The sequence below is a fragment of the Malaclemys terrapin genome, chromosome 7 (genome assembly GCF_027887155.1).
Source record: "Malaclemys terrapin pileata isolate rMalTer1 chromosome 7, rMalTer1.hap1, whole genome shotgun sequence".
Taxonomy (NCBI): Eukaryota; Metazoa; Chordata; order Testudines; family Emydidae; genus Malaclemys; species Malaclemys terrapin.
In genome coordinates this window covers 18,769,048-18,790,950 of record NC_071511.1, presented here as the reverse complement: position 1 = coordinate 18,790,950, position 21,903 = coordinate 18,769,048, and the positions used below count along the sequence as shown (strand labels likewise).

Below are 21,903 nucleotides of genomic sequence, written 5' to 3'. Positions count from 1 at the left end.
TGCATAGTAGGTTCAGGAATAAGGCTCTGGCAAGTGGATGTAGGGAATGCAGAGGCCTTAGACACTTGTGGAGACTTGAAGCTGTAGTGGTGATCTCCAAGCGACTCTGTTGGTGCCCTGCAGTATGGGCAGAAGGATTCTCTTCCCTCAGCTCCTATGAAGCCCTGTAGCACAAAGCTCTCTTTCTTGAGCCTGTGCAGTGGTCAGGATTTGGCCGACAGAGAGCAGATCTAATGAATAAGAAGGTGCCACTATTACAGCCATTTTCTCAATTGTAACTACTCACTAATATTTACTATTTACTATCCAATGGTATGGCATAGAACCCTCAATGGGTTGTTTTGTTCAGAGGGTATATTCTCAGCGAGAAGTATTTTATTTTGTTGCCACACTTTGACATGAATTTTCTTTTCAGCTTCAGCCAGAGCAATTAGACTGTGGAGCAGCCCATCTCCAACACCCTTTGGCCATCCTGCAACCCATAAAGGCAACACCAGTGTTCAAATACCAGGGCCTCACCTCGGTGGCCGTTTCCAGTGTCAATAACTACACCGTTGTGTTTCTGGGCACAGCAAATGGAAGACTCCTGAAGGTAAAATTAGCATGTTACTAGAGAGATAAGAATGAAGCACTGAAGGGAGTTGATGGTTCAGGGATGGGTGGTGGGGTTTGGAGCCTTTCACCTCTCGGACCATTGGTTTGTATAGTACTCAGGATGGCAGTAACTGAAGGCTGTTGCTGTACCACCTCACAGTGTGTAGTTCTGCAGGCCTCCCAAAATAAGCAGGGGTGTTGGCTCATTTCTTGGATGGGTGACTACCAGGTTGCTCCTAGATGCAACAGGAAGTGGTTTTAGTGATTCACCCCACATAATAGTATGGGGCAGTGTGCTACTGGAAGTGTCTTCTTGCAGATGAGGCATAAAACAGAGTTTTTGACCTCTTGTGGTCATTAAATATCTCATGACATTTTTCATAAGAATAGGGTTGTTACTACTTGTGTCCTAGTTAAATGCCAACTTGAAGTTGCACGCTGCCTACCTAAATTCCCCTGGCAGTTTCAGCTGGATACATTGCATTTGCTTCCCATCCTACAAATGTTGTCACATCACTGTGCGCTGTTAACTAGCTGATATATTCCACCCCAGAGCTGGCTGCAGGGAAATTGGGTAATGTGGGCAAATGGTGATCCCTGGGTGAAAGGCACTAGAAAAGTGTTGTTATTGTTGATCATCTCAGAACTGTTCGGTGGCCTGTGTGAAATAAGTTGTCAGTCCCAGTCCAGTTTGCAGTAGAGAGGTGTCCATCTCGCACAAACCACCATCACATGGCACCTTTGTTGGCAGCCTCAGCTGAACGAGAGGACTATTGGACCCTGACAAGTGGCCCTTCCCATGCAGGGCTGAGGCACGTTAACACGGCAATGTGAAGGAAGTGTGCACTGGTGCTGCCCACGCTGTAACTGCACTGAGAATAAAGAGTTCAGTCATTCGGACTTTCAGTACAGCCCATTTATCCATTACTGTATTCACAGTAATAGAAAAAAAATATCATTTGACAAGCTCGCTCTGAGCACAGGCTTTCATTCTGTAATAAAGAAGTAACTGGATGTTACTTTAATCTATACAATGATATACATTGCCTGGTAATTGGTATCTGTTAATCAGTATTTAAGGCTACAATGTGATTGTGTTGTTTTTACCGTAATATACTGTAGAAACAAAAGACTGCAGTTGAAATGCTATTTTACAGCATTTTTTTATTAGCAGTGTCCTAATAAATTCTTCCCTTGATTTGATGGTTTTTAAAAGCTCCTTATAGACTGAAGAATCACTGAGTGATCATTCCCCAATGCTAAATTCTGAAGCAGGTGTGAATCCATGCATGTAATATTGTGTCTCTGTTGAAACAATGCACTGAAGGCAATGTAGGGCAATGCACTAGCCTCAGTCAAGAGCCAAGGTGCAGGGCCAAGGTTTCAATAACCTCAATGCTTAGAGTTTGCCAAAGGAAGGTTTACGTTCCAGCCAATCACAGCAGTTCATTAAAGTCCCTGCCTCAGTAAGCCCATAGAGTAGAAAAAGACCATCTAGGAGAGACATGGCTGGAATCTGCTTTATCTCAGCCCGGAGCTAATAATACATAATTTGGAATATTGGATCAAAATACTTGGAGAAGAGAAAATGAATCCAATTTCTCTCATTGCTTCCAAGTGCTTCTGGCAGAAAAGTGGGAAAGATCTCAGAGAAGCTCTCTGGTTTCATTTTTGCCTAGAGGGGGAGGTAATCCAACAGGGTGGTAGGCAATTGACGTCATAGCCAGGTGCACAGGGCCAAGGGTGAAAACACATCCCACATGCAGCTCCCGTTCACACAGTATTAACAGTTCTGCTTCCATTATCGTATCATAGAAAGCAGCCTTATCTGTTGAACGTCCATTAGAGAGAGGCTCCTGACTACCCTTGACTGGGATAATTTGCTCAGATAGCTATAATTTAATTCTGCAACACAGCTGCGTAACCAGAAGCCTTTGTACCTTCAGGGCTCTTTGTTACTTGGCATGGCATACAGAATATTTTGTGTAGGTTATAATTCAGATCTTTGCTGTCCAAGAAAAGACGGCAGGAGGGCAGAAGTAGTGTTTGACCGGCTCCCCCAGCAGCAATGATGGCTGCCAGTCACATGGGGAATCAAACATACTGCAGGATCGGATGGCATATCATAGGGACCATTATCTGTGCCACAATCAAGAGAGTTGTTAATGGAAAAATAATGCTTTCAAAGCTGCTAAGCTTACAGTGTAGTGTAAAAGCATGGCAGAGCCTAGCACCCTCCCTGGGATACAGGGATTTTCTGCTAAGTCATCCTGATGTCAGGTGCTGGAACCCAGTACACAGATACAGAGGTATTTTTGCTGAATTACTCAGAAGTTAGACCAGGTTAGGTCTAGACAGCTCCAGTCCAAAAATATAAGAGCTCCCCATGGCTGTATCTACACTATCCTTTTCCCTAAAAATTTCCCTCTGTTGCTAACACAAGCATAGCTGCAATAGGGGAAGCTCTAGACTAGGTAGCTAGACTGCTGTCCATCAGCATTATTACCACCATGTCACCCAGCCCTGCTCTGAGGGTTACACAATGGTAACACGGTTGGCAGCCTTGTCTGTACTGGGTCTCCTGCCAATGCTTTCATTGGTGGAACTACACCAGTGCTTAGCATTGGTGGGAATTTTTTTCAGGGCAAAAAGGCTAGTGTAGCAAGGCCTGTGAGGCATCAGGCTCCACAGAGAGAGATATCTTGTGAAGAAAAACACTAGGAACAGCCAAACTTGTAGGGGCAGGGGGGAAATTTGCTGGAAGAGAGGAAGGATGGTGTTGTGATTAAGGCACCGAACTGGGAGCCAGGAGAGCTGGGTTAAGTTCCTATCTGTAGACTTCTAGTGTGACTTCAGGATGTCATTAATCTTTCTTGACCCCATGTGTAAAATGGAGATGATAATATTTCTTCTCTTCCATGTTTCTTATCTATTTAGTTAGTAGCTTGCAATGTATATGTACAATGTCTAGCATAATGGGGCTTCAACCTGAGTTGGCCTCTGAATGCTGCTGCCATACAAATAACACTTTTCTGAGCATAACTATTTCAATAAAGATTTGGAAATAAAATAATTTTCCAATATGATGATGATGATGATAATAATGATAACAATGAATTTGCCTGTATATATCTGAAGACCTAACTTTGAATTTATTTATGCTGGTTTAAATCAGGACTAACTCCATTGAGATGATCTGAATTAGACTGACATAACATCAGTGTGAGATCGGAATTAGATCCTGTAAGTCATTGCGGTGGCAGGATCTTCACCCTTTCATGGCAGAAAAAAAGAGTTCCATGCAGCTTGCTAAGTAGGAGTCTTTGGCTTGAGACATTAAAAATGGAGATCATGTCAAAAGATCCCATAGCATTTCCCATCAGCGACGGGGTTTGCCCTTCACCAACCAGTATTTCCCTTCCCCTCACAAGTGTTCTGTGTTGCAGGCAGAGTTGCTTCCCTCCACCCCAGTGGTGGCTGCATTTCAGTGGTGCTGTGTTTGTGCAGTTTATGAAGCACTTTGGGATTAAAGCTGATGTGAAAATATAAGGCATTATTAGTTACCATTTTACTTCTGAGTTTATAAAAAGAGTGAGAAAAACATCTCCCCCATAACAATGTTTGATCTCAACAAATGGTTCTTTCTCACTATATAGATTAATCTGAACAGTGCCACGAAGATTATTAGCAGGAAGTCAGTTTCAGTGGCTTATGGGGAATCCGTTCATCCCATCATGCAGTTTGATCCTTCTGATTCCAGCTACCTCTATCTCATGACTTCCTATCAGGTAGGACTTCTGTTCTCCATACATTTGTCAAAGTGCGTTCATATGATATTTACAATCAGCATTGGCTTAAGGAACAGAGAGGAGCAGAAATATTCTTTTAATACCAGTTATGCACAGACTTGTAAAGGTTAGGAATCACTCCAAAGTTTAGATCAAACCTTTTCAGAACCATCCATACCTTTTGGGTCTATGTAGCTGGGCTGGAAGTCACATAGGAACAAACTTCTTTGCAAGATTTCTGGTACCATTTCCTTCTGGCCAGGCTAAAAATATTGTGAGAATAGCCTTCTGTCTAAAGTTTTGGTATGGGCACTTCTGAACAGAACTTGGAAATGCAGAGGGACATGAAAACTAGAGAGAGGTCCTAGCCTCAAAGTTCAGATCCAAATATCACCAAATTTGGGGGTATTTGGATCTGGAGGTTTGCGTTGACCCGTTACTGAGACCAGATCCAGCTGCAAAGTTTAGTTCTGGATCTGAACTTTCCCAAGTTTCAGGGGGGTTGGATGCATGATTCATGTCAGCTTCACTCTTAGTGAAAATGAATAAAAAAGTTTCCCAAACTTTTCCAAAACTCATAATGAGTATTTGGAGTTTGGGGCCAGGGTTCAGGTTGATTCCTGTTATCTGAACTGGTTCACCCATCTCTATGCAACTAAAGGTGAAAGCTACAGTGAAACATGCCTTAAGGAATTACCTACAGGGCTGGCAAAAATAAGAAGATGTTGGTCTTTATCTGAAAGCTGGATAACATTGTACTAGAAATTTTGGGGATACTTTTAAAGGGTCACACAAGAAAATGGTTTGCCTGTTGGAGCTGGTCCTCAGGGCAGGTTTCACTATACCTAAAAATTCACACACCTCATCTCATAGGAGGGCACTATCCAGCGTGGAAGGCTCTCTCTTTGGAGAGGCCTGAAAATTCCACAGCAGGAAGAAACAAATGGTCTCTCCTTGCCTTCTATTAAGTGAACAGCTGAGGAGGAATAGAGTTCAGTTCTTGCTCCAAGCTGTGGTGGTCTGTCCTGAATTACATTTTAATTTGTTGAAACAGACGCACAACCACTAATTTTATATGTTGTATTTATACTTTCCAGCAGTAATTCCCTGCAGACTGGCCATTATCATTTCACATAACTCTCCCAGGGTCTCTGTCTAGCTAATATCTCAGACCTTTTAAACGCCTCACAAACACTTTGGAGCACAGAAAGATACCTGCTGTGAACTTTATCCTGGGCTGACTAAAACCCCATGTGCAGTACTTCAGATCAGATAGCTTGGCCCTTTCCTTTAAATTAGGCCAGATCAGTTCCTTTTGCCAATGGAATTTACATGTTGGGAATCTTGACAAGCATGTGTGGAAGCTGTGCACAGCATGTGTTTGATGATAAGGAGAGGAGAAACTGGCCCAGATGACTGGTTGTTTGAGATGCTGAGTACCTTTTGGGAACTGAGGGCTCTCAGCACTTTGCATTGTCAGACTCTAAATTATCAAGTTCCACGCAGTCTCCTTTTCCAAGTATTTAAAAATCTAGGAAAGAAAGCATACAAATGACTGCATTCTCCCCTTCCAAGTGGTTCTTACAGAGCAAGTCACCAGAGGTACTGCTGTCCTACTTGCTATTCCAGGAATCATATTTCCCTACATGTGAATGATTTTGTATTCCTAGGTAAATTCTGGTCACTTCATAAATAGACAAACATTGTTCACCCCCTTCTAGAAGGGGTCTGGCAAGTATGAAATCTTGAGATTCTCACACTTATCATGACCCAAGCAATGTGTGGTGAAATGGTGACAAAAACTGGTCCCATCTAAACCATCAAAGGGGTTTTATATTTTAGTAATGTTGCTGTCCCTTATCTTGCAGTTATGCCGAAGATGCTGGCTAACAAGGAACAGAGACATATAGTCTTCTGTTTGCACCTAGTGCTCCCATTACTCACAGAACCATAAATTGGAGTAATGGAAAAGTCCAGGATTGTTCCCTCTTAGTACATTTCCTAATACATTATCTAGTCTATTATTCAAAGTGTTTCACCACGTGTATCTCATCAGTACCTCATTAGTGTCAGCTAGAGGTTTCCTTTCCGTTGTCAAGAAGTGCACACACACCATAGAGTTTGGGTTTTTTTGTGGCATCTGAAAACGTTTGGATACCTTGGGAATGATAGTGACCTTGGGTTTTGCTTGTTGCACAGATGACCCGTGTGAAGGTGGCTGCCTGTGACCAGTATACAACATGTACGGAGTGCCTGGCTGCAGCTGATGCTTATTGTGGATGGTGTACAATGGAGACCAGGTAGAACTTCTTGTATCTTCTCCTGGGTGATTGTCTTTGGACCTCTTCCTCAGAGTTTCAGCAGATTGATGGTTTGCTACACAGTCATGCTAGCTTACAACCTTTGCCTGATCTTTCCCAATTTTACCAAATACAGGGCAATCCTTTTAAAGATGTTTCAACCAAGTCTCAATCTGTGAGAGTGTTCTTTTTTGCTTACACTTAATTGCATCTGCATTTTTATGACTACAGCTAATTGTGAATGCAAAGAAGATGTGTTAGTCATCTAATCAATAAATAAATAAATTTGTTAGTTTCTAAGGTGCCACAAGGACTCCTCATTGTTTTTAATGATACAGACTAACACAGCTACCACTCTGAAACCAATCACTTGACTGTGAGTGCAAACGGCTAGTAAGAAAGCTTGGGCCCGTCATTGGCAGCTGCAGTTACTTGTGGGCACAATTCAACGCATACCCAGAAATCAGGCCGCAAAATTAGACTCTGTCTTCCCAAATCAGGTCCAGGATTTTTGACCAAACACACATGACAGCTATTTCTCTCTTGTTCTGCACTCAGTCATTGCGGTCTAATCTCTCTCCCTCACACACACATATTTCCCATTGATGCTAACAGGAGTGGTGTGCTGATATCATGACAACTGTACCCATTAACAATAGCAGTAGCACAATAGGCTGATATACAGAAGTTGGAGAAATGGGAGGCAGTCTCCAGATTTCTACAGGACCTTCTTCGTAATTGTCACAACAGTTTTATCCATATTTCAATAGGCATCCCACCATAAGTTGTGCCTCTGTTTGTTTCAGGTGTTCTCTGCAGCATGAGTGTATTAATTCCACTGAGCCAAATTTCTGGACGAGTGCGAGTGAGGGAGTGCAGCAGTGTCCTTCAATGACAATCACGCCATTGGAAATTAATATCGACAATGACGACAAGGTACATCTAATGTGGATACAGGTTAATAAAGTGCTGTAGGCCACAGGTCACCATCTGTTCTCGGTGCCCACAGATGTCATTGCTCTAGCTAGAATAATGGTTCCAAACATTTGGGGGGCAATAATACCAGTTTGCCAGACTCCCACCTCATATGCTCTAGCTGGTACCAGTTACTGTCCACTGCTTCCCATTCAGTGGTGAGACTGGTCATTGGAGCAGGCCAAGCCCCATTGTGTATTACAGAGCTGTGGCAAAATTTTCAAAAGCACAGAAGTCCCATTTTCAAAAGGAGCCTAAGTCTCATTGAAAATCAATAGGGCTTGGGCTCCGAAATGCCTTTATGTCACTTTTGAAAATGGGACTTAGTCTCCTAAGTCACTTGAATGCTTTTGAAAATTTTACCATTAAAAAAATAGGAAAAACAATTAAAAAAAAATTTTTTTTTTGTTCCCTTTCCTGGGGTTCTAAATTAACTCATCTGTTTTTCATGACTTTTTTTATATTTTTTTTAACCAACATTTATATCAAAATCAACTATTTTTGAAATTCGTATCAAAATGGTTTCTTTACCAAAAACCAAGTTTCTGGTAAATGAAAACATTTGCTAAACTTTTTGATAATGTCATAGGTTTTATGGAAAAAGTTTTGGTTTTGAAAAAGGGGAATTTTTCAACAACAAAAAATCTTTTTCATTTAAAAAACTTTGATCAGCTCCAGTGTGTTGGAATGAGCTACTGAGTGGGAAGCAGGCAGCAAAATGGACCAGTGCCCAGCACAGGTGGGGAGTGGGAACCCAGCGTACCAGTCCCTAAAACCTCAAACACCACATCTGGTACTGCTTCTCAGTGGCTGGAAACAGCTGGGTTAGAGGGTCACTGACTATGTACTTAGTTTTCATCACAGTGTTGAATCGGCAGCAAACTTGTATTTTAATTAAGTTTAGAGATTGGTGTGAATCTCAGAGTTTGGCTGCATCTCCAAACTTCCCCAGAGCTCAGGGGAGATGTTCAGTTCAGGGTCTGGGTCTGGCAGAACTGGGACCCACAGTCCTATCCACAAAGCCACAGAAAACTCTCATTTGGCTCTTTTGAAACAGAGGCTTGTGGCCAAATGATCTTCTGGCATAACCCTATTGACTGTGCCGTGGAGTCACAACTGCAGAGAACTTAGTCTTTGGGGTTTTATTTTAAGATCATGTACAAAAGAAAAGCCAGTACCTCAAAACCTTCAATTCCTGCATCTGCTTAGGCAAAAAGTTTCACAACAAAAAATAAACCACCAAAAATGCATTTGAAGTTCCCTTTGGAGGAGTGCAGAGCTATATTTTCTCCACCAGTCACCACCAGCCCTTCAGCTGGAATGGCCCTTTTAATATACACTTCAGTAAGTTAAAGCAGCTACCCTGCCCCCTTTCCTTGAGCTCCTATGAGGCTCCTCTCTCCCAGGTGGGGTGGAGGGCATCAAGATCACATGGACTCCTTATTGGGGCAGAAGGGTCTTCTCACTATGAGCCTATAACACAGCTAGTCATCGGCCTGAAGGTTTGGCTACAGACTAGAATTTCCCCAAAGTTCAAGAATTTCAGATCCAGAGTTGGTTTGCCCCACTCTCCTTTTGTTGTTTAATGGGCATAATCCCACCCTGGTGGTATTTGAAGTTCCACAAGGAGCTGCTGCTGCAAAGGGAAGAGGTGTGCTCCAAGACAAGATGGGGCTAGAACCAGTAAGGTGCTTAGGTTGGAGTGGGCTAGGTGGCACATTCCAAATGGAAGGGAGCAGTTGAGATTTGTGTAGTGGGGCTCTTACATTGGCTTTGTGTTTGGACGACCATCTGAATAAAGCACATGGCTAGTTCTGAGTGTCAAACTATAAACATACCCTATATATCTACTTACGGAAACAATGGAACTCTATAGTGACAAAGGTGTATTACTGTAGCAATTTCTTGTACACCATGTGATGCATATGACAAAATAAATATTGAAAAAATCAGCTGTCAGTGGACATTTTTGCTGAACTGGTTAGTCTATATGCTTCCATCACCTTGTCCAACTCTGTAAATCACTTTCTATGGCAATAATTGAACTTCTTGTCCAAATTTAAGGGCATGATCATCCAAATAAATGGGAACATCCCGAGCCTCAGTGGAATGGAGATGTCTTGTGATTATGGAAATAATATCTACACTGTCGCCAGAGTCCCTAGAAATGATGTAAACTCTTTTATTTATTGTAATTTTCTTCCAAGAGAGAAATATCCCGCATTCCCACCCAATCAAGGTATGTAATGGAAAATGGGCTCAACTTACATTCCAAAACTTCTTTTATGGAATTAATTTGCTTAATTGTTGTATTGATTCTGGGGTTAAAGGTCATTTTTTTGCAAATAATACTATTTATAGAAAGCATTGGAAAAAAGGAAAGCTGAGGAGCTTCTCTAGTATATGAAATGTCACATTCTAATCACTGCTGGAAGTTCCTGAAATCTTTTTACCATCCTAGCATGAGTTGTCAATCAGTATTTTCGAATCCATCTATTGTTACTGGTGGAATGGAAAAACCAGTTCAGGTATGTAGCTTATTGGGTTTTGCTTATGTTGCCTAGATAAAATTTGTTTATTAATTTTCTTTTAATGAGTACAGAAATCTACAAGTTTAAGCTCTTTATAAATAACAGCATTATTGGTATTTCTAATCATTACTATTTTACTTTCCTTTCAAAACTACATTTCAGAAAAAAAAATCCAAAAGAAGAAGTGAAGTGTGGTCTGAGACAGCTCAGGAATCCTAATACCACTGCATGCTGCTCTTTCCAAAATACTAAGACTGAAATCTTGAAACCTGCCCACTAACTTTGGATGCCTCCAAAATTGGATGCTCAGCATGAGATACTTGGGACCTGACATTCATAGACACTGCACATTTGCAGTCCCACTTGAAGCCAGGGCAGGTGGGCGCCCAATGCCTTTGGAAATTGGGCCCAGATTGTTTCATGCTGGGTACCCAAACAGTGAGGCATCCAGAATCTGTAGCCAATTTTGAAAATTTTGACCTAAACATTCTAGACTTCAGGGTGGGATTTTCACAAGTCTTCACCATTGGTCTAACTGCTCCACTGAAGTTGATGGGGGTTTAATCATTGATTTCAGTGGGAGCAGAGTTAGGCCAACACTCTGAGCACTTTTGAAAATCCCACTCATATTAGGCAGTTTTAAAAGATGTCCTTGATGTTCTCCCCAGCTGTAGGAAGAATGGTAGTGATTGAACTGCTTTGTATTGTTGTTTATGGTAATGTCCAAGCCAATTTCTGGAAGCCTATCTTTTGATTTTTTATGCACTTCTTGGAAGAGGCTTTGATTCTCATCCCAGGGGTGTTTATCATAAGATTTAAAAAAATTAAGCAATTAAGCAAACAGTAGGAGAAATGTAGTTTACAAATGTTGGTAGCCAAAAATGGGACTTTTCACCATTCTCTGTTGGTTTGTCCACACTGAGAAAATTAATGAGGTTTTAAAACATATTGACTAATCGGATTTAATTAACTTATTTAAAAATACCACTTAGGACCTAGTGTAGACAAAGATACTAATTTAACTTTGGGGGCAAGGGGTTTAAAGTTAGGGGGGCTAAATGAGGAGAAACATATGAACTTTGTGAGGCAACCCAGAGGAAACCCCAGAGAAAAAATTTCAGCAGCTGGGATATTATTTACTCAGAAGTTTGTCTTGCCCTCTAAGATTGAGCAAAAAATAGAAACTCTCTTGTGATCCAATATTCTTTGGCTTGCTTGTTTCAGACCATGTGATTGTTCAAACTGCAATACGGGTCAACGGCAAAAATATTGTCTGGGCCAATTTCACCATCTATGATTGCAAAAGAACTGGAAATATTTACCCCAAAACAGCGTAAGTGATCTCACCTTCCATAAATTACAGCAACCAAAGCAGCTTGGGGGGAGGTCAGAGTTGGGGGAGAAGGCAGGGTGTTGACAAATAGTAGCTTGCTCTGCAGTGTCTCACTTTAGAACCTGGTGCTTGAAACTCCCAAATCTTTGTGCCGGGGAACAGATGTAAATTGAGCAATTCAAAATGGTGTATGTGCATCATCTGAGGATGCTTGCTTGTGGGGTTAACTGAGCAGGAAAAGCCCTCCCTGCCAGCGGGACCGTTTGAGTCCTGGGCAGGATTTGGCAGGACTGAGGATGATGATTGCCAGGGATTTATACAGGAAGGTCCTAGCAGCCTCTCAAGCCATCTGGACATTTTGATGGAGCCTGGCTTATCTTTTTCTTTTAAAAAAAAAACCATGAACAATATTTTTATTTGAAAGTTTTTTGTGTTAACCCTTCGGGTGCTGGCTAATCTCCAACTCTTTAGCACTTGCATGCTAATCTGTGTGTGCATCGAATGTATCTAGTCAGTCTACTGCATTTAATCTAATCTATAGTATTTATAGAGAATCCATCACCATAGTGTCAGGGGATGTTGGAAGCATCGTACCTTGGGGACTGGACAATTTCCAAGGGTTTTATGGAGGTATCTAAAGGCTGCTGTGCCAAGGAGAGGGAGGGTTTCTGGCTGCAGGGAAGTGAGGACAGATATGTACTCATGCCTTCAGATTCCCAAATGGCCCTGTCATCACCCCACCCCCACATCCCCCAGAAACAAGCCCATCATCTCGTGGCTGACCTCATGACATATTCCACTGCCAGTTTCTGACCACTTCCTCAAGCTAAAAACCAGCAGGGTATGAGGGGGAATCACAGCAGGAGGTGAGGCCTGGAGTGCAAACAAACTGGCCTGGAGCCCAGAGCAGCTCTGTGCAGTGATATGGACCAGCAGCATGTGGCTGTGGGCTGCTGGATGGGGCAGGGCTACAGTGGTTCTGGGAGGGTCCAGAAGAGGACTAAGAAAGCCGGAGGAACCTCATTGGAGAGAAAGGAGGGAGTTAGGAGCAGGGAGCCAGACAGCTGTAAGGCTAGAGGGAGAAGAGGGGATTGAAGAGAACCAGGTATACTTGGGTCCCAACTCTCTGCTGAAAGCCTTCAGGCTGGGTACATTTGTCTTCTGATTCTAAGGGTTAAACAACAGAAACAGTCAGACAAATAATCCATACATTTGACACGCTGAGTCCCATCCCGTACATTTCCAGAACTGCTTGGGAATAGCCATGTATCTCTCATTGGATATAATGAGATTGTGATGCTGGTTTCAACCCATGGAACTTTATGCACATTTACAGGATATAATGATGTGACCCAATGACCCAGTCAATGCAGGATTCCACAGCCTCTACACAAAGCCATTGAAAAAGCCACCAGAAGATTTAGCATCACCTGATTTAATGGGAAAATTTACAGGGTCTAAAAGACATATTTTTAAAAATGGGAGAGGGGCTCAAATACTCCCTGGCTGCCTAAAGTCACTCTGTGGTCTAGAAGCTTTGACTGTGTGAGCCAGGGTGAACTTGTTAATGGAACTGACACCTTTCTCTGCTTGTGGAGAGGTCATTCTCCACAAAGGGCCAACCTGATGCAGAATCAGGGGAACAGCCTCAAGAGCTTTTGGGCCTTTGCATAGCCCTGACAATAAAAGAATGGATAGAATGACCAGAGCCTTCTCTGAATGGATTTGTCCTAGGGACCATAAAATAGAGAACTCAGAGTCTACAGGTATGTGAAGAACTATAACCTGACACTGACGTTGGGCTCTGCGGAGGGGGCTGAAATCTGCATGGCCTTTCAAAATTAAGTGCACCTGCTTTTTATGCATTTCAGATGTACCAGCTGCCTCTCGACCAAATGGAAGTGTTATTGGTGCACTAAGAAATACATGTGTGTCTCCAATTACTCTGATTGTGAGGACTCACTAAAGATGAATGTAAGGCACATTGGGCTTTGTTATTTCGTAGATTTTGTAAGTTGGCTGCATTATTGTTATTATATCCTGTCTTTTCCTGGAGGAATTTCCTGTGTTGACCAGATGCCATTGGTTTTAGAATACTGTACTGAACATATATGGGGTCAGCTATGGGACTGAGACTCAGGACACTGAGGCTCTGTTCCTGGCTCTGTCACTGACTTGCTGTGTGGCCTTCAGAAAGTCTCTTGTTCACTCTGTGCATCAGTTTCCCCAATGAAGATAATGTTCCTGCACTTTTTAAAGAGCGTTGAGATTTGGAAATAAAAAGCTGTGTGTTAGTGCATAGGAGTAATGGCTTTCTAGACACTAGCAAGCTCACCAGTTCTGAAAATGCTTCTGTCTGGATTGGTAATGGGATACAGAGCCTGTCACCGTTTGAATCTCTCGCCAATTAGTAGCAAGAATACTTAGCATTTATGCAGCACTGATTAACACCCCTGTGAGGTAGGCAAGTAAGTATTCTTGCCTTCTCTTCACAGATGGGGAAACTGTTGCTAAGGTTGGTGAAGTGACTTACCCAAGGGCATGCAGAGAGCTGGTAGCAGAGCCAGGGTTAGAACTGAGCAGTTGCTAGTTCCCATATGTGTGCTTGATCTCATGGCGTCTCCAGGTAGTGACTGAAAGTGGTTACAGTGAGAGGCTATTCAGTGAGCTGTGCAAAGTGGTTCTGTGGTCGCAGTCCTGCTTCTAGTAGATAAGTGTCAACATTACATAATCTGTTGGCCCCAACTAGTACCTATGTTAGCAGCTTCAGCAGAAGGCATAAAAAATTGTATTGAGATGGAGTCTAGTCTGCCCTCTCCATTCTTAAAGTGGTCCCTCTAGATTGAGGAGGAAGCATTGTGGGGGAAACTGACACTGAGCTGTACCTGTTCTACAGCTAAAAAGAGGACTTCAGTTTCCTGGGCGGTCAGTCCAACACCTTTCGTCAGTTTATCTCCGGTTTTCTTGCCGTTGACACAGCTGTGTGTGTCTGTGTATCTTGTAACAGAGTAAAGAATTGTTCATGTGTGGGATTCTTCCAAGGTACATGTTCAACTTTCCTGGTTATTTCAGCAGGCTTTGTCCCTTGGTTCTTTATTACCATTCAAACTGGAGCAAGGCCTTGATTTCCACGCACCTTGGGATGCCTGGATTTAAGCAATAAAATAAATCTAGCAATACCTTACAATTCCTTTAGCTTTTACTAGGCTGTTGTGGTACATTAATGAAATGGCAGCTAACTTGCTAGAGCGCCACTGGTGAGTGCAGAAAATCGCCTTTATCCAAATTACAGCTCCTAATAACACAGGAACTTGGCATAGTCAAGCTTCTGAAATTTAAACTGAAGCTAATTTAAATAAAATTGGCCTTTAGCAATCAATTTATTGGACCTCGAAGCCAAGCTTTTACATGTTAAATTGAATATTTCTTTGGCGCTAGCACTCTGAGCCTCTTTCAAGCCCATTCAGACAGAGATTCCCCTTGCTTGTTACCTTTATACAAGGACCTCGGCCATATATTAGACTTTCCATTCTCTCTTCCAGACTTAACCTCAGAGATCTGATTGATTTCCATTCATGCCCCTTCATACCCTGCCTCACTTTGTGGAAATCTCTGGAACTCATGTAATTCATTAAAGAAGGAAGGCAGATATGACCGATACATTGCAACTTTTTATCCTATACAGTTCTTTCCATATAAAAACAGTATGAAAGGCTTCATGCATCTGTTGAGTCACAGCCAGTCAAATCGTTCTTTGAGAATAATATTCATTGCAGATTTAACCTTCTTCTCTGCTTGTGACTCATCTGTGAACAGATTTTCCAAATCTCTTAGCATTTTGTAATTGTTAAATGAACAGTATAAATCTGTAGCCCTTGCTTTGTTCATGAATCATTCACTTTGGGCCAGATTCTTAAAAGTTCTCAGCACCAAACATGCTGAGCTCTTTTGAAAATCTGACCCTTTGACTCTTGGCTATTCTGTGTGCGGGACTAGTCACTAAATCACATGATGTTGTTACTGCTGTTTGAATGAGTAGAGTCCTGAAAATCTGCAGATATTCACTTTATATCCCTGGATCATTTTTGTAGATCGTAGATTGGATGCAGATACAAATTTTGTATCCATGCAGGGCTCTATGGATGAGAGAAGCTTTCTAAAAAGGAAAATAAATAAATACAAACAGCGACTTAGGCCATGTCTACACTACCACTTATGTCGGCAAAATTTATGTCGCTCAGGGATGTGAAAAAAACATACCCCTGATAGATATAAGTTTCTCTGGCATAAGTGGTAGTGTGCACAGCGCTAAGTTGGCAGGAGAGCTTCTTTCGGTGACATAGCTACTGCCGCTTCCTGGGGGTGGTTTAATTATATCAACGGGAGAGCACTCTCCCATCAGCATAGAGTGGCTACATGAGAGATCTTACAGCGGCATAGCTGCGTCTGTACAGCTGTGCCACTGGAAGGTCTCTAGTGTAGACCTAAGTTCCCTGTAAGCTGTGCAGCAGCCTATTTAGCACCGCGCAGGTGCTCAGGGAATCCTCCTGGGGACCTGCCACGGTCGGGAGCTCCTGGCCCAGCCCCAACCTAGCCTGGCCCCCTACCTGCCACGGCCGGGGCAGCCCAGACCTGCCGCAGCTGGGGAACTCCTCCTGCAGTCCAGACCTGCCACGGCCCAGATGCCCCAGCTGCAGCCGGGGTGCTGCAGCTGGGGCACCGCGGCCCGGCCCCAGCCAGGGCGGCGGAACCCAGCCCAGCCCCATCTGCGGCCAGGGCTGCCCAGCCTGGACCCAGTCGTGGTTGGAACAGCCCGGCCTCGTGCCGCCTCTTCCCCAGCCCAAACCCAGCCCTGGCCTGGACCTACCGGGACCAGGGGAGGGGTGCCTATCCTGCGGCCCCAGTCCTGGAGCTGCTGCAGCAGGGAGAGGCGCATCACCCCATCAGACCAGGTGCTGCTGCAGGGAGAGAGATCTGGGGGGAGTCCCTGAGCCCCTCATCCCTGGTCCCACCCCAGAGCCTGGACCCTCAGCCGGAGCCCTCACACCCCTGAATCCCAACCCTCAGTCCCAGCCCTGAGCCCCCTCCCACACTCCGAGCCCCTCGGTCCCACCCCACCACATGAATTTTGTTACGTGCACCAATATGAAAGTCATGTGTCACACATCACCTCTATACTGGTGCACATAACAAAATTCATTCCGCACATAGGTGGGAAAAATTAGAGAGAACACTGGTGTAGATATAGCTTTATTCTTGCTCCTGTACCACTAGGTAAGTGTATGATGTCCCCCTTTAGTGGCTGGTCTACACAGATGATAAGAGTCTTCTACTGCTACTAGTAGGGCCAGTGTTGAAGGTGCTGTGTTCTTTTCCTAGTGGTGATCAATGATGAAATTCATTACACTCATGAATATCCTTCTTTCCATGTGAATGCAGGTATTTGAATAAACAGTGATCCCCCCCAAACATGCATATGAACAAAAACCTCTCAGTCAAGGGTATTCAAGCAGCTGGCACAATTGGGCTCTTGATATATGCATCAAATGAATTCAGCTCCCCAAGCCAGCTGATACTCCACATTTCTTTAAAAAAAAATATTAAGGATCTTTTTTCAACAATAACTAGGTTGAATTTAAAATTAGACAGGCCAAAACACCAGCCAATACACTCCAGGGAACAATTCTGAGCCTGTCCCTCATTCACAGGCAAATTCTCTTCTGTGGGCCACATTCTGCTCCCAGTGTAAATCCAGAGTCATTCTGTTGGCTTCAGTGGACTAACTTCTCCAGATTCACACTGCCTTGCTGGGAATGAGAGCAGAGTCCAGCCCTGTATCTCCACAAAGCCTGAATTGTACAGCCCTGAATGCACAGGGGAGGGAAACTCAAAGCCCCAACCCCAACCACCACCACCCCTTTTCCTCCAGGGAAAAAAACATTCACAGAGCATGTTACACCTACTGCCTGATCGTTTTGATTTTGCTTCTCTAGGGAAAGTATAGCAGTCTCAGTGACCCCTTGACCACAGCCTCACCTCACAGCTTTTCAGCCTCCAGAATCCTTGGACTATCAAAGGAACAAACTGCCTGAACCACTGAGGATTAAAGTAATCAGATGAGCTCAATGCTGCCAAAGGCAATCACCTCCAGAAGGCTCAGTGAGACAGATCCTGAGGTCCTTACACAGGCAAAACTCCCTCTGGAGTCAATGGGAGATTTGCCTCAGTAGGGACAGAATAAAAGCTGGGTAAGAACCCTGAGGATTTGTCTCCAGATTTGGATGCATCTGAGAATCACTGAGTCTCTTGAGTTTACAGCTGTTACTTACTGAAAAATTTAGAGCAAGTCTTTGAATGATGCTTCAGGGATATCAATTTAGTTTTAATTAAGGGACAAATCATCAAAAAAAAAGTGTGTGCCAATGTGTACCCACATTTGAGTGCACAATTGCACATGAATATCAGGCTATTGCCTGCACATAAATGCCCTTTTGCACACACAGTTACCTGATTTGTGTGCCTAGTTGCAGTAATTGTGTGTGCAAATAAAGACATACACGGTGCTAGCAAGCCATGCCCTCTTTTTTTCAATTATATGGGCCCTTTTCATTGGCTCACACTGCTGATTAATCATGGAGAATGTAAGAAGCTTTGCTCAGTGGTGAGAGCGAGGGATTAGGAATCAGACCTCCTGGGATCTGTACCTGCCCCCAACACTGGTTTGCTGTGTGACCTTGGGCAAGTCACTTACTTTTTTCCTTTGTGATTCAGTTTCCCCACCTGGAAAATGAAAATAATAATAGTACCTACCAATGAGACTTATTTCCTTTTTGTAAAACTCCATGACATCCTCAGATGGTAGGTGCTTTATAAATGCATAACTATAATTTAAAAGATTTATTAAGGACTAAATCCCAAAGGTAAAATTGTCAGAAGCACCTAAATCTGATTTTCAAAAATGACTTAGGCACTTAGAGCCAGATATTTAAAGGTATTTGGGCACCTAACATTCTAGATAGGTACCTAGTAGGATTTTCAAAAGCACCTACCTCCGATTTAAATACCTTTTAAAATCTGTCCTGAGGAGCCTACATTTCACTGAAAGTCAGTCACTTAGGTGCTATTGAAAATGTTATCCCAAGTGGAAAAGATACATCCGTCTCTGATCTCCTTATTGGTGCTGAATATTCCAGGTACATTCAGGTAGAATGCATCTGTTGTGCTGCTGAATGTACCAGGCACGCGGACATACTCCTGAATGTACCAGTGTAGACCCTAATATCCCATTGATTTCACTGACCTGGCTGTGGATGACAGTAGAGTGCAGAGGAGATGATTGAAAATCAGCAACCAACAGATTAGTCCTTAATGTTTTTAATAATCACCATGTGCTTGTACACAGGATATTTCTACTTAAATCCAAAGGAAATTCCTGGGATAGTAGAAGGATTTAAAAAAAAAAAACAGTATTATTGGATTGACTTTTTTCTAAGAAATCACTGCATGGAACCTGCAGCTTTACTGGCAAATGTAGAATTGCACTGAAACTAGGGTTACCATATTTGAACTTTCAAAAAAGAGGACACTCCCTGGGGGGGGTAGCCCTGCCCCTATCCACTCCCTCCCACTTCCCGCCCCCTAACTGCTCCCCACAGAACCCCCAACCCATCCAACCCCCCTGCTCCTTGTCCCCTGATGGCCCCTGCCGGGACCCCTGCCCCTAACTGCCCCCCGAGACCCCTGCCCCTATCTAAGCTTCCCTTCTCCTTGTCCCTGACTGCCCCCCCCACATGACCCCACCCCCTACCTGTCCCCTGACTGCCCCGACTCCTGTCCACACCCCCGCCCCCTGACAGGCTCCTCCCAGAACCCCCGACCCATCCAACCCCCCCCTGCTCTCTGTCCCCTGACTGCCCCGACCCCTCTCCACACTCCCGCCCCCGACAGGCCCCTCCCAGAACCCCTGACCCATCCAAACCCCCTTGCTCCCTGTCCCCTGACTGCCCCCTGGGACTCCCTGCCCCTTCTCCAACCCCCCAACCCCCTTACCATGCCACTCAGGCCAGCGTGTCTGGCTCCACATGGAGCCAGACACGCTGCTGCAGACACGCTGCCACGCTCCTCCGTGGAGCACACAGCCTCGCCCCCCGCCCTCCCCAGAGCGCTGCCGACACGGCACGTTGAGGTTGCAGGGGAGGGGGGAATAGAGGAGGGGCTCTGGCTACTGGAGGCCCCAATGCAAGCGGCTCAATCCGGCCCGGCCGGTCTGTCAGTCGCGCCGCGCTCTGCACTGGGAGGGAAATCCCGGACTTTTTTAGATTTTTACAAAGTCCTCCCGGATGGCTATTTAAAACCCCCAAATCCAGACATGTCCAGGATAATCCGGACATATGGTAACCCTAACTGAAACTTGTTCATTGACATGAGAGTAGTTGCTTCTTGACACAAGGAGAGCAGGCATTAGTTTGCAGAGAAGTGATAATTTTGTTTTCTGTGGCTTGGGATGAATTTGAAGCTGAATAGCAGTGGTGGCTCTGCCAAACCACATCCAGAAAGAAATTGGTCATCTTTTTTATTTTTTCCTTTTGATTGATATTTTGGGAACAGACTCCCTTTGAGTCCTTATGTCTGTTTCTCTCCTGCCTCCATGTTTGTTCCCATCCAGTATTTCACTTGCTCAGAAAGGGAGAGCAGGAAATCCCTCTTATGGGTTGCTCTTCAACAGCCTTGCAGGGCTCATGAGCCACTGATTGGGAAGTATTGTTAAGAGATGCCAATGCCAGAACCTCTGACATTTGGGTGCATCAGATAAAATGGGACCCAGATCCAAACTACATCTGGGTTTGCTTTTGCTTTTTGCAAAACCAAAACCCTTTTTCACAAGATGATGTCTAGTTGGCCGTGATGAGTGAGCAGGGGATGAAGGCAGAGAATTCCTGAGGGGACATTATACAGAGCCTTGAAGATCAGGGCGAGAAGCTTGAATTTGATGAAATGGAGAAGAGGAAGGCAGTGGAGGAATCTAAAGAGAGTGAAATAACCTGGTCAGAAGGGTGCGCAGGGTAGATTGTTGTCCTAAACTGTAGGGAACAAAACAAATACACTTGTCTTACTATCATTATTGTTATTTATTAATCATTAATTTCTAGATTAAGGTACAAAATTATCGTGATGGACCTGGAACTCACTGAGGTTTGTTAAGACACTTGGTGAAGATTTCACCAAGTCTTTCCCACACTCTGGCTTCCGCCACACTTTTATTGTATCAAAACCAAAGGAGCTGAGGAAGTGTTATCCTATCTGACATGGGTAACTGCATGGAGACTAGAACTAGGCCTGCAGCAAGCTCATATCTGGATCCTTAGTTCCCCAGAGTTCAAGTAGATTTAGATCTTCTATCCGGTTCAGGCACATCTCTAATTCTGCCCCCTTGGAATTGCTGATAACTAGGGGACTAATTCTTACTCAGGTTCCTGTTGATTTTAATAGAATTTCTTGCAAATCAAGGCACTGTTCAGGCCTGAGAATGAGGCCCTCAGAACTGCAACCTGAGCAGAAATAATTAAACCAGTGGTTCTCAAACTGTGGGTTGGGACCCCAGAGTGGGTCGCAACCCCATTTTAATGGGGCCACCAGGGCTGGCGTTAGGCTTGCTTGAGCCCAGGGCTGAAGCCAAAGTCCAAGCCCCACCGCGTAGGGCTGAAGCCGAAGCCCAAGGGCTTCAGTCCTGGGCGGCGGCCCTCAGGCTTTGGCTTCAGTCCTGGGCGGCAGGGCTCAGGTTACAGACCCTCCTCCAACACCCAGGGCTGAAGCCCTGAAGCTTCGGCTTTGGCCCCACTGCCCCTGCGTGGCGGGGCTCAGGCTTCAGTCCCCCTTCCTGGGGTTGTGTAGTAATTTTTGTTGTCAGAAGGGTGTCATGGTGCACTGAAGTTTGAAAAACCCTGAATTAAACATTTACAAATCTTTCCACATTATGTAAAAACCAAGCACCTGTGGCATCGCTGCTGAGAAGAAAATACCACATCAGCTCCACACAGGAGCATTTTAAAAATTCAGGCCCTTCTCCCTGATCCAGCCAGGAATGAGCTAATCAGCTGGAAAGTTCCCTTTCCAGTCATTGTTGAACAGCAGGAGAAGGGACTGTGGGACAACGAGTTAATCAGCCATGTGAGAGTATTTATCTGGCAAGCCAAGCTGGTTGCTGTGACATGCAAGGACGCACAAGACCATAGGAGCTTTCACATAAATTTTCAGTCCCCAGCAGCATTCGCTTTAACTCTTTTCACTCAAGGAGACTATGGACTGAAATCTCCCTCAAACCCTTTTCTTTGTTGTTTTTACTTCTCTCCCCCTCCCATGTCTCTCTCTCTCTCTGTTATTTA

The 21,903-nt window shown here is 44.1% G+C and overlaps 1 protein-coding gene across 1 annotated transcript in view; it reads left to right on the top strand.

Annotated features, from left to right (window-relative positions):
• PLXND1 (plexin D1) overlaps positions 1-21,903 on the top strand; it is a 139,662-nt gene that overhangs the window by 33,474 nt on the left and 84,285 nt on the right. Inside the window, exons 2-8 of the mRNA XM_054034801.1 lie at positions 416-592; positions 4,251-4,382; positions 6,582-6,682; positions 7,489-7,618; positions 9,722-9,896; positions 11,413-11,521; positions 13,393-13,495. Of these exons, the coding sequence (XP_053890776.1) occupies positions 416-592; positions 4,251-4,382; positions 6,582-6,682; positions 7,489-7,618; positions 9,722-9,896; positions 11,413-11,521; positions 13,393-13,495 (927 nt within the window). The remainder of the gene's footprint in view (positions 1-415; positions 593-4,250; positions 4,383-6,581; positions 6,683-7,488; positions 7,619-9,721; positions 9,897-11,412; positions 11,522-13,392; positions 13,496-21,903) is intronic.